This window comes from Echinops telfairi, unplaced genomic scaffold (genome assembly GCF_000313985.2).
Source record: "Echinops telfairi isolate 266 unplaced genomic scaffold, ASM31398v2 ScPeMD7_4048;HRSCAF=4782, whole genome shotgun sequence".
Lineage (NCBI taxonomy): Eukaryota > Metazoa > Chordata > Mammalia > Afrosoricida > Tenrecidae > Echinops > Echinops telfairi.
The window spans coordinates 2744226-2759358 of record NW_022107947.1 but is presented as its reverse complement, the minus strand read 5'-3'; the positions used below and the strand labels follow the sequence as shown (position 1 = coordinate 2759358).

Here is a 15133-nt window from a genome sequence, read left to right as displayed (position 1 = left end):
ACCATTTAACTGATGTCTACACAGCACCTCCAGCAGCGACATGGGTGAGCCAGTCCGGGCCCGCGAAGCTGACTTTATCTGGGCACTTGGTGGTCTGCAAGGGAAACACGGACAGGTCACGGCATGCAGCTGGCTGGTATGACAACCGTAAGGTGGTGCCCTGAGAACAAAGTGCACCGCGGTCAGGCAGGGTTCAGGGACAGGGGTGATCCACAGGCGTCTCCGCAAAACACCTGGCTTTATGGGGAACTTGTCCAAGAGGCTTGGGGAGGGACCCCCATTTCCATACCCTGACCCCAGAGTTACTTACCATTCTCACCTCCGAGGGGGTGGGTACAGTGAGGGTGCTGAGCCCTGCTGGCTGGCGACAATAGCCGTGGAGGAAAGCCCTGAGGAGGAGAACAGGCAACTCTCCTGTCAAGTGCTTTCCTGTACGAGGGGCGGGGTTGGGCACGGGGAAGAACGAGTGCGGACATTTTCGGGTGTGAGAGGAAAAGTCTTCTACTTAGTCAAAGAGCCAAGCAGCTGGCGCAGGCAATAAGGCTGTGCTTCTCAGGGCTTGTTGCTCTTTGCGGGAGGGAACGCCTGTTCCTTATTCTCCAGACGATCAAAGCCAATATTCTGGAGGAGTCTCGGGAGTCTCCAAGCTCCAAAGGTGGAAATCAGTGCCTTATGTTTTATGGTGACCTGCAAGGGGGCCAGGGCTCTGGACAGACTGTGTTCTGTTACCCTGAGCCTATCCCACTGCCTGGAGGCCACCTGGTGACAGAGTAGAACTGCTCCACAGGGTCTTCTCCGCTGTGACCCTCACAGCAGCAGGCTGCCAGGTCTTCTCTTTCACAGTGCTGTTGGGGTGTGGGTTTTGCACCACCAACTTCTAATCATTTGTACCACCTTGGGGGCTAAATACTCAAGTTTGGGGCTTCTTACCTGGGCCCCTTTGCTCCTGGAATAGACAAAGGGGGCTTACCTGCCCCGTAGGGTAAGTTGTACTGTGCGGGGAGCAATGAGTAGCCCAGATGGTGGTGGTGGTGGTGAGTGGACATCAGGCGCTGCGAAGGGGAGGTGCGGGGCCGGTCGACACTCCTCTCAGACCCGCCTGCTCCCCCATACTGCTACAGCTGCCACCACCCCCAACCACCCCACAGCTGCCCCGGTCTCTCTCCTGAGCAGTTTTGTCACTGATCTAGAAAGCAAAGCAGACACAAGGCACTGCCTTGAGGCATACCACCCTTGAAGAGAGCAAGGTGCACAGAGCCCATGCCAAAACTCCCCCAAACGGCATGTCGCCCAGAACCCAGGGGGCACCCCACCAAGGTGCCCTGCATTGCTCCCAGAGTGCCTTTACCGTGGGGGACTTGCTCTTGTAGTGACTGGCATGCTGCTGCAGGATGTCCAGGGCTTTGGACTCTGAGCTGGACTTACAGCTGACACTGGGGCTGGCCCGGGCCTTGTCAGCGTCCTCAGCCCCGGAGACCTTGCTGCCATAGGGGGAAAAGGAGTAGCTGGAAGGCAGATAGGAACCTGTGAATGAGAAACGAAGCAGGAGGGGTCAGTGAGCCTCCCAGGCATGGGGTGAGGTCCTTCTGGCCTCGAGGCCTTGGACTGGGACCATTGCTGTCCTCTTTCCCCTGGTCAGAACCCGAGCTCTACAATAAAACCTTCTTCTCAGCCAACTTCCCCACCCGCTGCAGGTCTCCAAACCACACTCACTTTGGAGCAGGGTCTGGCCAAGTGCAAAGATCATAGTATTTGGAGTCTGGTGGCCATGGGTTCAAATCCCTTGAGACTTATTAGCTGGGTAACCTGGAGCAAATTAACTCCCTTTCTGAGCTTCATTTTCTGTAGCTGCCAACAAAGACACCAAATCCCTCACCGTACTGCTCAAAACACACAAAGTATTAATTTTATACAAATGGGTGAACGTGACAGGGCGAAAGCAATACCACAGGGAGTCAACTGGGCATCCCTCTTTCTAACATTCACTTGTGACACCAGCACATAAAGGCTCGTAGGCTGCCCTCAAACAGGAGCTGGGAGCTCTGTGTTACAGAGCAGCCCTCAGTGACTACAACTGGTTAAGAGCATCTCCTTCTCACACGTTTAACATTGAACCCCCTACATCATAGGGCACCGTCAGCGCTGACAGGTGTGACATTTCTGCTTCCTTGGTGGGACCCTTCTCATTGCATCTCCCCCCAACCTGACATCCCCCTGCTCCTCCCACTGCTGAACAGGAGTTGAAAGTTGCATGCATACACTTGCCCTGTGTTGACTTTCAATTGCTGCATGTGTCTCCCTTGCTACAATTATTTTGTGAGCTCTTCAAGGGGAGGAACCTAGTCGTTTTCACTTCTTTTCTACTCAGTGTCTAGAACATTGAAGAATGTAGATTACATGCTTGAAAATGCCAACTGAGGGAAGACAGCAGCGGGAGACAAGAGTTGGAGTGAGGGAGAATGTTGTTCCCACAGCCGGCCACTGGGGGTCACTCAAGGAGTGCGTTTACTGCGGCTCGACGCCTCAGGAAAACACACTATCAAAGGAGGACTGCCATCTAACTGAACTTCAATAATAAACCTGAGGGCTGAGCATGCTAGCAATTCTGGCTTTGCCAACTGTGCCCACCTCCCCGCCAGGTCTGTGGTGCTGTACCTGGGTAATTCTGCATCATCACAGCAGGCATGCCCCGGTAGCTGGGGTGGTTGGGGTCATAAGACTGGCTATAAGAGTAGCCGTGCATGTAGGGGATGTAGGACTGGTGCTGGGTGAGGGGCGAGGACACAGGCACATGGACACTTGGTCTGGGCTCCTTGCCCCGGGCTTCTTCCGACGACGGGGGCAGCTTGCAGTCACTACTTGTGCTTTCCTTCCCATCCTCCTTGGGCACGGAGTCCTTACTCCGACTCCTCTCCTCCTTCAGCTTGCGATCCCGCTCCTCTCTCCATCGCTCATCCTCTGACTTGATGTCCGAGTACTTGGCAGGATACACGTAAGTCCACATCCGGGGCTCTGCCTCCTATAACGATCGCAGAACCACGGTTGAGTGTTGCACAGACAAAAGACTGCAAAAACCCAAGGTCCTGGTAGGAATACCGGATGATTACCAGACACCCAGGGCAGAGCCCAATCTCGACCTCTGTCAGATGAGTTCCCCTTACGATCCAACCCCACTCTCTCGCACTTAAAAAGTCCCCTTCCAGGATGGACTTTGGGCCTCTGCACGTACCCTCCCTCAATACAAGAACACTTTGTCCTAACCAATCGACAGTGTGATATGTTCACCCTCCAAACACAATCACTGAAGACAAAGCAAATGTGGTGAACAAGATGATGGTGGCCGGCTATTAAAAGATACGGTGTCTGGGGTCTTAAAGGCTTGAAGTTACACTTCCATTCAGCAGTGAAGCAACAAGTCCACCTGGAAGAAGCACACTACTGGTGCGATCATGAGGAGTCATAGGGACCGGGTAATAGGAGACACATAACGAACAGAAACATATTGTTGAGAATGAAGGGGGCTGGAGCAGAGATCCAAAGCCCATCTGTAGAAAGTGGAACAATCTCCCCACAGAGGGGCCACAGGGAAGGGATGAGTCACTAGGGTGCAGTAAAGCATCAATGAGACACACTATATTCCTCTGGTTCCTTGAGGCTTCCTCTCCCCCCACTACCATGACCCCAGTGATGCTTCTCAATTAAGACTAGACTGGAACATGTACACAGGTATAGAAAGGGATGGGAGCTCATGACACCCAGAATCCAGGAGCAGGAGTGGGAATAGTGATGTCAGATGGGTAGGGGGAAGAGGGGGAACCGATCACAATGATCGACACATAACCATACACCCCTCTACAGGGGGAAGAACAGAAACATGGGGGAAGAGAGACAGCAGTCAGTGTGAGAGATGAAGAAAATAACAATGTACAATCTATCAGGAGGTTATGAGGGGGGTGGGTTGAGGAAGAGCTGATACCAAGGACTCAATAGAAAGTAAATGTGCAGAAAAGAATGAGGGCAACATATGTACAAACATGCCTGATTCAATTGATGTATGGATTGTGATGAGTTGTACGAGCCCCCAATAAAATGATTTATTAAAAAAAAAAAATCCCCTTCCCCTCCCGGCCCAAAAGGAGGCAGTGGGGCAAGAAAGGGCAGAGCCATCAGTGAGTTTTCTGGGAGACAAGCAAGCTGCAGAAACAGCTCTCTAAGCTGAAAAGATATTCCCTTCCCATGGATGTCCAGGCTCCTCAGAGCAAACTCGTGGGTGGAAAGTGGCCAATATAGCCCAAGGCAGGAGGGAGGGTGGGGGTGAAGGAATCCTGGAACCACTAGGGAAAAGAAGGGTCTCTAAATCTCCTACCCCCAGTGCTTCGTCTTGACTCAACCTCCTAAAGCTGTTTACAGTCTCTCAATATGAAGAGCACCCCACTTTTGGCCTATCCTACAACAGGGAGACCATCATGAACTCATTCCTTAGGAGCCAAGCAGTGGGAGACAGCCCAAACTCTGGGGATGGAGCTCTTCTAGTGGAAGTCCCGCATGACCCTAACAACAGCTAACTTATCCAAGACCTTTTTGTCAAATGGTTAAAACACTGAAGTACAAAGGCTTTTTAACAAAACATGGAAATGACCTAGCAAGGTAAAGGACCCTGCTCATCTCAATTTAGTTGGGGCCCTATGTAAACAGCTCTAACATGTGAGCTACAGCACAGAGACTCAAATGGTATTCCACTTCCTACGAGGACAACAGTTACCTGTCGGTACCAGAGTATCGGATCCACTTCGGCCTGCCGGCCACACTCAGCACCTGCCTTGGCCTCAGAGCCCTCCTTGCCTTGGTGGCTGGTTTCACTCAGTTTTGCTTTAAGTCCCTCTGGGGCCTGGCTGGGGAATTTTGAGGAGTCGTCTAACTTGGGGATGATCACCGATTTAGCAGGGTCAGCCCCTGGCTCCCTGGCCTTGCTGGGTCCCGACTTGACCAGGTCCGTCAGGCTGGGGGCCTTGGTGAGAGTTGGTGGGACTGGTGGCTTTTGCTTCCACTCTTCCTTGAGTGCTGCCTCCCGCTCCTTCAGATTCATCTCTGCCTTCTTGTCCAGGCCCCGCTGCTGCTCCAAGCTCTGCCGTTTCTGCTGCTCCTCATACTGCTGCCGGTACGCCGTGTTTGTGCTCAGGAGGTGAGTGTGGTAACTCTGGTCGCTGTAGCCATAGGGGGGCACATAGGCATACTGGTTGTAATAGAGAGACTGCATGTACATGTTGGGGCGCTGCTGGATGACGGAGGGCTGCTGACTGGGCGTGCTCAGCTCTGCTCGCTTCTCCTCGCAGACGTCGTTCTTCCCTTTCCCCTCTGCGCTCTCGGGTTCCTCCTCCTTCTTAGTCTTTAGGGCCGGGCTCTCCACTCCTGCTTGGCTGCCGGGGTTCAGAGCTCCTGGGCTGGACTGGGCATAGCTCGGCGAGTAGTAACTCTCAAGGCCTTGGTAATACGGTGAGTCTTTGTTCTGAGGCTGAGGGGGGAAAAGACTTTTCTTCGCCCCTTCCTTCACCAACTGTTCAGGGTCCTTCGACTTGACACTGTCCACCTTACCCTCCCCATCCTCCCCAGCATCAGAGATGTCGGAGTATGCAGGGCTGTTGGTTTTGACTGAGCTGGCTTCAGCTCCATTCTGGGTTACTACATGTAAGGGGGTCATGGGCTGGGTAGGGGGGGGTGCTATCAAGGCGGCTACCGCCTCCAATGGAAGGGCTGGGAGCATTATCTGTGAAGCTGTAGATCTTGTCCGCTTCAGCCTTGATACTGGCCAATCGGCTCTGGTGGGGGTCTGAGGAGCCATTTAGCAGCCCCTCCATTTTCAGCCCATCTCCTGATGATTCTCTGAAGGGGCTCTTGCCTTCTTCTGATCGACAAACCTTCCCAGGGGTCAGAGGACTTTCAAGTTCCTTTGAAGATTCCTTCTTTTTTTTGTCTTTCTTTTTCTTATCCTTGGTTGGCGTCAAGGCAGGGTTGACTGTAAAGGGCTCTCCCATCACGGTGGGCTTGGGCTGAATAGGTTTGAGTTGGGGGCTGTTGGGCATGGCTTGGACCACCGTGGTGGTCAGGCCTGAGGAGGAGCTTGGGCTTGCTGCTGTGAAGGTGGCTGTCTGGAAAGTATAGATTTGCTGTGGGGGGATGGCAGGGGCAATGGGCCGGGCTGACTTTAAGCTCTTGGAAGGAATCTTTTCAGCTTTCAAATTAGAGGTATTTTTACATTTTTCTTTTTCCATACACTTCCTTTCCAAAGAGTCAAAGGCGTCACTGCTTGTTTCATCCACTGCTGAGCGTCCATCATCGGAGCCATCATTGGACAGAGCCCCGAGGTCTGGGTCCCCTTCCCCACTCAACTTTTTCTTACAGAGACCTTTTGTGCTGAATTTGCTTGAAGGAGAAGGGCTATGGGGCTCTATGAGCCTGACTTTGGGAGTAGCTGAGCGGGCAGGGGACAAGGAACCTTTTTGTGAAACAGATACACCATTGCAACTCCCAAGTTCAGTATGGAGGGAGGGCTCCTCTCCATACTCGCTGTCCCCGTCTGCTTCTGGCTTGCTGTCATCATCTGTATGGGCATGAGCCTGGTGGTACTTCAGTCCATTGATGTGCTTGTACTTCTTGTTGCAGTTTGGGTGAGGGCAATCAATCAGAACGGGGGACGCACAATTTCTGTCCAGGACAGTGGGTTCTACCTTGGTCCCAGGGAGGGAACCTGTGGCTGAGCCCATGGAATTTGTACGAACACGCTTGCTCCCTTTGGAGTCCTCTGAGCTAGAATTCAGCTACATATCTGAAAGGGGTTTGTTTTTCCACTTGTTAGCTGAGGACGGGCTAGCCTTGACATCCTCTGAGGTGCTGCTGGCAGGTGGGCGATGCTCTGAAGAATTCTGGCTGCCCCGACAGCCTTTACTATTAGCTCCTGCCCGGGTTTTGCTGCTGCTGCTGGCCCCTTTACTGTCAGAGGCTGTAGCTGTGTCATTGACAGGTGTGCTACTGTTGGGACGCATTCGCTTGCCTCTACCTCGACCATTACGCATTTCCAAGTCACTGGTGGGGGAGTCACAGAACCTTGACAAAGGACAAAACACAAACAGGGTATCATTAAGAGTGGAGCACATCTTCAAACAGCCTCTAGAATAGCTCAGATTATCATCTTTAATGAACAAGATTTATTAAGGAAATATTTGAATACGTGGAACTATAAGCTCCTATGATGCATATTGAGTGACTTGGTTGAGGTCACATATTAATTGATGACAATGTATGGCCTAGAATCTAGGTCTGCTGTAAGCTCACTGCTTTTCCTCTGTGCACCACACCACCAATGTTCCAGGCTAGTAGAACGAAGTGCCCATGTAGACTGACAGGTAGGTCCCTTATACAGCAGCTACAGCCATATCCACTCGCTGGTCCTAAAACAGCTTTTCTTGGAGCTCAAATCACTGCCTAGAATGAAACCCTCGGCTGGGGCTCATCCATTTGTAGGTCTGTAGACTGTTTGGATGATTTTGTCCCAGGGGGGCAGCTGCAACAGGTGGTCTCTTTGACAGTAGGAGCCAATAGGTATTGGGGGTGGAGTTGGGGTGGGGAGAAGAGAGGCAAATTTTTCAAGTATTTCCTTTAGGTTCCCAGAAAACCTCTAAGATTAAGCCCCTTTGTTAGCACCTAGCGTCTTGGCTCCTGTCTCTGGACCCCAATATGTCTTCACAAAAATATGTCCTAACGTTTTCCCAGAAATGCAAAGGGTGAGCGAAATGAACGATATGTCGGTCTTAGTGCATGTGTTTCTGATTCTTGTTAGGACAACTTCTGTGAAAGTCTGATTATAGCCAGACAACATTCTGAAAATCTGTACAAATTGGTCTGGCATCTCTGAAAACTAGGAAGAATCAACAAGCACATATTCTAGGGGGAGCATCATTATACCTGTGAGGGAGTGGGGTATAGTATGGAGTCAAGAGCTTTACTTTCCTACTCAATTTTATTCCATGGGAATAACAGACTGGTGTAGGCTAAAAATGATTTTTCTAAAGCCCCAAACCCTAGCTAACCAGACACTAATATTAGGAACAAGCTTTAACAGGCTCTGAGATTGTTCATGGAAATGGCTTTCTTTAAGGTCCAATTACAAAGAAAAGGTCCTGTGCAACCCACATAGTCTATTAGAGTTTATAAAAGTGAACATGCTTTTGAGTTTGACTTTCTGAGTGACCTCTACCAACAAAAGCTATCAACAATGAATGCTCACCCAAAGTTACGCTTTATGAATTTGGTCTCGAGGGACTACAGGGAAAGACAAGAATTCAGCAGTCCCACGGAAAGCCTCCAACAGGGTTTCCTACCCAGTTCAAGTTATCCTTCCCCACACGCATCTCAATAATTAATTCATTTATTCTTCTTGAATGTCAGATAAAGTCAGTGCCTTCCCTTATCTCTATATTATCTCTATATTATCATGTCCTTTTAAAGCTGGGTGTGCAACTCCAGCAGGATAGGCATTCGAGAGTACCTGAATTAGGGGGTTCACGTGAAGCATTAATAAAACGCTGTTGAGTACTCACTCACCTTGGGGGTGCCCAGTCATGCCGGGTACAGTCAAGCAGCGTACCTACATATGTCTTGTTCCTCCATGTTACATTCACCACCAACATCCCTGAAATACAAAAAGGTTCCCATATAAACAGTAGAAATCCTGCTGGCTACTGAAATGTCTTCCACCTGGGCCCCACTGTGGGCGCTCTGCGTCCCAGTGGGACACTCAGGCCTCGCCAGAATTGTTCCATGAGAATGATCTGCAATGCTACTAGAGCCCCGAGGTGGGCAAAAGCTGCAGAGACAGTCTGCCCTGGAGAAGGCACATTTCTTTATCTCCCACCCACCCTGAAAAAAAGTATTCAATATTTCGAGCAAACAAAACAGAACTGAAAACAAAACCTAACAAAAAAACTCATGACTCACCACCCAGTATAACAGATTGATAATGATTTGGGGGCACACTTGTAGGAGATGTCTCTTTTTAAATAATAAAACGTTACAGCTGAAGAGCATGAATCATTACACTTTCAAACTTTCCATGAAGGGAATCATGCGGAGGGCATTACTTTCCCAACTATCTTTCTTCCTTCGTAACACATATTTGAGATCTGGTTGTGTTGACATAAAAATAATCCATTTATTTTAACTGCGCTAGTGTTACACTGTGTGATTTGACCGCATTACACTCTGTTGATAGCTATTTTGGTTTTAGTACATTTTCACTCTTAAATGATGTCACAATGAAGATTCCTGACATGTTCATTTCACTTAAAAATGCTTTTGAATGGGTAATATAGTAATGGTACAAAATCCAAAAGGCACCCACGCCAGCCACTCCACTATTAAATGAAGTGTCCCTTTTCACAAGTGTCACAGTCCTCCCTTCTAAAAACCCCTCTCTCTCTCTCACACATGCACGCGCACGCGCACGCGCACGTTTGTTTCACCTCACCATGTTCTGGGTCGCCTTAGATCAGTACAATTGTTTTCAGCAGTGTACCTGAAGGGCTGTTCCTTAATATGTGTAATTGGTCTCCTACTGGTGGGCGTTGCTTCACTCTTTTGTTATTACAGATAATGTTGCAATAAAAAACCTTATACACTTTGTTTTAAAAACACTTGTGGTGTTGTTAAAGAATATACACAGCAAAACATTCACCAATTCAACAATCTCTGCATTCAGTGACACCGATCACAGTCTTCCAGTTGGGTCCCCTTTTCTGAGCTGTTTTCCCCTCGACCTAAGTTTTCTATCTAATCTTTAGAGTTGCTGTTGTCAACGTGATTCCATAGAGATTGGTCTTAAAAGAGTACAATGCTCAAAGCAGACATTTTTCACTCTATGGTTTTAAGAAGGCTCTAGGCAACTTGTTTGTTTAAAAATTGTTCCAAGGCAATGGTTGCAGCTTCCCTGGCTCTAGAAAGCCTGCAGTTGAGAATTAAAAATTCTCCGATTAGGACTGTTTGATCAAAAAAACATTCAGTAATGGTAGCTGAGCATCATCTAGTTATTCTGGCCTCATGGCAAAGAAGGTAGTTGTTTATGGAGGCAATTAGCCACACAGCCATTTCCACCAATTTCCAATGCTCCTACACCCACCCTCTGTTGTTCCAGACCAGTCGTTAGACAATTGCAGGATGGTCACCTGCAAGCTTTTAAGACCCCATGCACTAGACCAGGGGTCAGCACACTTTTGAGACTGAAGAGCTAGTCCTGTCCCTCACAACAACTTAACAATTATCTGAGAGTCATAAATATATATTTATAAACATGAAACCACCATTATCTGAATAGTATCTTTAAAATTTTTTTCAATTTTACTTCAGAGCCATATGTACGTACTATAAGAGTCACAGTTCGACCCCGATACCTGGCAATACACGAAGAAGTGAAATAGAAGAGTAAACATGTTATTAGGCCAATTACCTGGGAAGACCTATGAGACCATGACCCTAAACCTCCAAGAAACCAAATCCCTTGAGGTGGGTGGTTGTACATACGCAGCCTAAGCAGCTACTCATTATTTTTTTTTTTGGGGGGGGGGAGTCACTGCTCTAAATATAGTACATAATTTTGTTAACTCTATTTTTCAAGGGTGTACAATGTGCTGACAGTAATTCTATTAACTGGTTGTGCAACTCTACCCTTAACCAATGCAATTTTTCTATCACTATACACCAAAACTCAGAAGTCCCCCTTCTCTGCTCCATCCCACTCGTGGTAATCACTAACTACACTTCACTTTCTTTATATCTGTTCTTGTCTTTTTATTCCTAAATGAGGTCAGACCATATTTGTCCTTTGGTGATCAACTTATTTCACTCAGAATAATGTCTTTCAGCTGCATCCATATGGTAGCATGATCAAGATTTCATTTCTTTTACTGGCTGAGTAGTAATCAATTGCATTCGCCCATCACAAACCTACTGCCATCCAGATCTCCTCTGGCTATAGTTGAGGGACACAATAAGCTTTGCTAACAGATTACTGTAAATCTTATTATGGTGGTTGGAACTATGGTATGATACCTGGTTAGTTGACCTCCTCTTGACCCAACCTGAATTTGCTTTAGATTTAAATATTTCTTGCTTGTTCCATGACTGGCTAGCTTATTTTAATGCTGCTAGTGGTCTTTTTGTTCTTAATCTTTTATTATTATTTTCTTTGGGTTTCATTTTTTAAAAATTGTTTCTGTTAGGTTTCCCAGTTTATGAAGCACAGACGGAGTGGATGTACAGAGATAATAACTGATGCAATGGCTTTTCAGGGATGAGGAGGGAGGGAGCAAAATAATGTATGGGAGGTGTACTAGAACTGATTGTGATGATGTCTATGCAATTCCTTTCAAAAGCAACAACTATGGAGGTGTGTGTGTAGTGATTTTTATAGTAATAGTAAGACTATAAAAAAGAAAACCCCCTGCCGCTGAGTCAATTGGATGTGTATGTAGACCTATAGGACTGGGTTTCCAAGACTGTCTTGACGAGAGCAGACTTTTATGCATTCGCCTGTGGATAAGCATTTAGATTGTTCCCACATTTTGGCTATTGTGAGTAGTGTAACAATGAACCCTGGTGTATAAATACATACGAATCTTGGTTATCAAGTCTCCTGGGTATATCTCTAGAGGTAGACTGGCTGGGTGCTATGCTAGTTCTATTTTTGGTTTTTTGAGGAACTGTCATACTGTTCTCTGTGACAGTGGTACGCATTCTGTATTCCTATGGGCAGTGGATAATGGATGCAATTTCCCTATATCTTCCCCAACATTTATTATTTTAAATCTTAGCCATCCTAAACTCACTGCCATTGACTCATTCTCAACTCACAGCAACCTTAAATATTTTTACAGAAGCAGATTGCCTCATCTTTCTCCTGTAAAGTGGCTAGTGAATTTGAACTGCTGACCTGATGCTCACTGTGCATAGCATCTTTTCATATGTTCAGCAGCCATTTAAATGTCCATTTTAGTGAAACCTCATTCAAATCCTCTGCCCTTATGATTGGATTATTTGTCTTTTGGTTATTGGATTCTTATTGATTATGTGGTTTCTGAAGATATTCTCCCAGATGACAGCTCCCCACCCCCACCCCCAACTTCTTTGGTAAAGTCTTTTAATACAAGTATTTAATTTTATGAGGTCCCATTTATTTATTTTGTTATTTACTATTTATGCTTTTGTTATTAGAAAATCTACTGTTTACAGCTAAACCTGACAGCATTGTCCCTTTTCTTCTAAGAACTTTATGGTTTTAGAGTTCTTTATATTTTGATGGAAGGAAAAAAATGAAAAGGATAATGATTTGTGACCTATGGAATTATGAGATTCAATGAAGTTTATTAGAACCTAACGGTGCTCAGCTATACATTATCTGTGCCTGTTTTACACTACACTGTGGAGTTGAATAATTGTAACAGACTGCATGGCCCACAAAGTTTTAAAAGCTTACTATACAGCCCTTTATGGAAAAAGTTTGCTAACTTCTGTTTTAGGTTTTTTCCTCCTTAATGAAAATATTTAAAGGTATAAATTCTCCTACATTAACTGAAATCTTCACGTTTTTATCCACTTCCAAGACAACGCAGATTAAAATATTTTGTTTTCTCTGCCCCCACCTCCCCCCGCCAAAATTTAGTCCTTAAAGCTACTTAGAATTAAATTTGCTGTCACCTTTTAAAAAACCTAGAGATTTTCTAGTTATCTTTTTGTTAGTGATGCCTAATACAATTCTATTGGGGTCAGAAAATACACTCTATAGGACATAACTTTCCAAAAACAAAACATACTGCCACTGAGTTGAAACTGGCTCATTGTGACCCTACAGGGCCACATAGAACTGCCTCTGTGCAAAAGAAGAAAAGAAAAAATAGAATTGCCTGTGGGTTTCCGAGACTTTAACTCTTTAAGGGAGTAGAAAGTCTCTTCTGTCTCCCAAGATGCAGCCAGTGGTTTTGAATTGCTGACCTTGTGGTTAGCAAGACAACGTGTAACCCAACTCTGCTAGCAGGGCTCCCTGTATCATTTTATTGTATTTAACCTCCACCACCACCACCAGCAGCCCCTCCCCGTAAGATTTTAATCCTTTTAAACTTACTATTATTATGGCCTAATATATAGTCTACAGGAGCCCTGGTGACATTTGAAACCCTCAACTACTCCGACAGAGAAAGGGCTCTCTACTCCCATAAACAGTTACAGTCTCAGAAAGCCAGAGAGGGGCCCAATGAGTCCGCATAGACTCAATGGCAGCAAGTTTCATTTGTTTTTTTGTAAAATATGGTCTGTCTTGAAGAATATCGCATTGGTACCTGAAAAAAAAATACTAAAGATGTATTCTATAGTTATTCTATAAATGATAAATCAATTGATATAAAACCATACAAAACTCACTGCCATCAAGTCAATTCCAACTCATAGTGAACCTAGAACTACCCTTGGGGTTTCCGAGACTAACTTTTGACGGGAGGAAACAGCTTCTTTCTCCTGAGGAGTGGCTGGGGGTTTTGAACTACCGACTTTGCCGTTTGCTGCCTAACTTGTAACCACTACTCCCCCAGGGCTCTTATATAGGTATGGCTGTATACTATATGGGGGAAATAATGTATAGCTTCTGCTTTAAAGAGACTTTCAATCAGTTCTGTCTTCAGTCTCACCCCGTATTCCTTGTATTTAAAGCTTTCTATTCTTGCACTTTTGGGGGGAAATCTGCACTGCAAAACTCTGTATCTTGGCTTCTTTATCTGTGGTATCCTCATCTGTTTTAACTTTTGAATGTATGCCTTTAAAACAAAATCCCTGTGTGGCTATTTGACTGGGATATAAGGGGGAAGGAGAGAAACACGTAAAACATGTATTTTCACTAAAAATTTTTGCTTTTTAAATTTATCCTTAGTAGTTGGAGTATACCACTTACCTCACTTGTCTTTCTCTAACTCAGGAAAAGTATCACCTATTACAGATTCACTTCCTTTATCGCTGCCATTACCTTCATTCTTCTTATCTAGAACTCACAATGAAGGTATCCTAGAGCCTCTCAAACCATCATCTGTAATTTAAATGGGTCTCCTCTTAGGTATTTTCTCTCTGTGCTTCATTTTTTAACGATCATTTTATTGGGGGCTCGTACAATTCTTAATCACAATCCATACATCCATTGTGTCGTGTACATTTGTTGGCATCATCATTCTCAAAACATTTGCTTTCTACTTGAGCCCTTGATATCAGCTCATTTTCTCCCCTTCCTCCCCGCTCCCCCCTTCCTCATGAACCCTTGATAATTTAAAAATTATTCTTTTGTCCTATCTTACACTGTCCGACGTCTCCCTTCACCCACTTTTCCGTTGTCCATCCCCCAGGGAGGAGGTTATATGAAGATCCTTGTAATCGGTTCCCCCTTTCTACCCTACCTTCCCTCCACTCTCCCTCCATGTATGCCACTCCCACCACTGGTCCTGAAGGGATCATCCGTCCTGGATTCCCTGTGTTTCCAGTTCCTATCTGTACCAGTGTACATCCTCTGGTCTAGTCAGATTTGTAAGGTAGGATTGGGATCATGATAGTAGGGGGAGGAAGCATTTAACTAGAGGAAAGTTGTATGATTCATCGTTGATACCCTGCACCCTGACTGGCTCGTCTCCTCCACATGACCCTTCTGTAAGGGGGTGTCCAGTTGCCTACAGATGGGCTTTGGGTCTCTACTCTGCACTCACCCTCATTTTTCTAACTTGGAATTTTCTTTTTGACAACAGTTTAGACTTTATTCAAGGTAGTGTTTTTTTAAATTTCAATTATATTATATATAATTATATTTCAATTACTATTCCTCATTTCCATGATTTTGAAATGGTTAATTTTTCTTATCTACTTGGCATTATTAACTTCTGGTATTCAGTTTACAGTTAAAAATTTTAAGACATTATTCCATTTATCTTTTTTTTTTTTTCCTTTTTGTATTATTTATTTATTTATTTATTTTTACCATTTTATTAGGGGCTCATACAACTGTTATCCCAATCCATACACACATCAATTGTGTAAAGCGCATTTGTACATCGTTTCTCAA

General features: G+C 45.8%; 1 protein-coding gene across 1 annotated transcript in view; it reads right to left on the bottom strand.

Moving 5' to 3' along the window:
• Positions 1-2: 2 nt before the first annotated feature.
• The window catches only part of ZNF609 (zinc finger protein 609), a 192576-nt gene continuing 177445 nt past the window's right edge, over positions 3-15133 (bottom strand). The window contains 9 exon segments of the mRNA XM_004718062.2: positions 3-94; positions 311-389; positions 971-1111; positions 1114-1186; positions 1349-1524; positions 2656-3019; positions 4763-5713; positions 5715-7101; positions 8599-8686. Of these exon segments, the coding sequence (XP_004718119.1) occupies positions 316-389; positions 971-1111; positions 1114-1186; positions 1349-1524; positions 2656-3019; positions 4763-5713; positions 5715-7101; positions 8599-8686 (3254 nt within the window). The 3' untranslated portion in view covers positions 3-94; positions 311-315.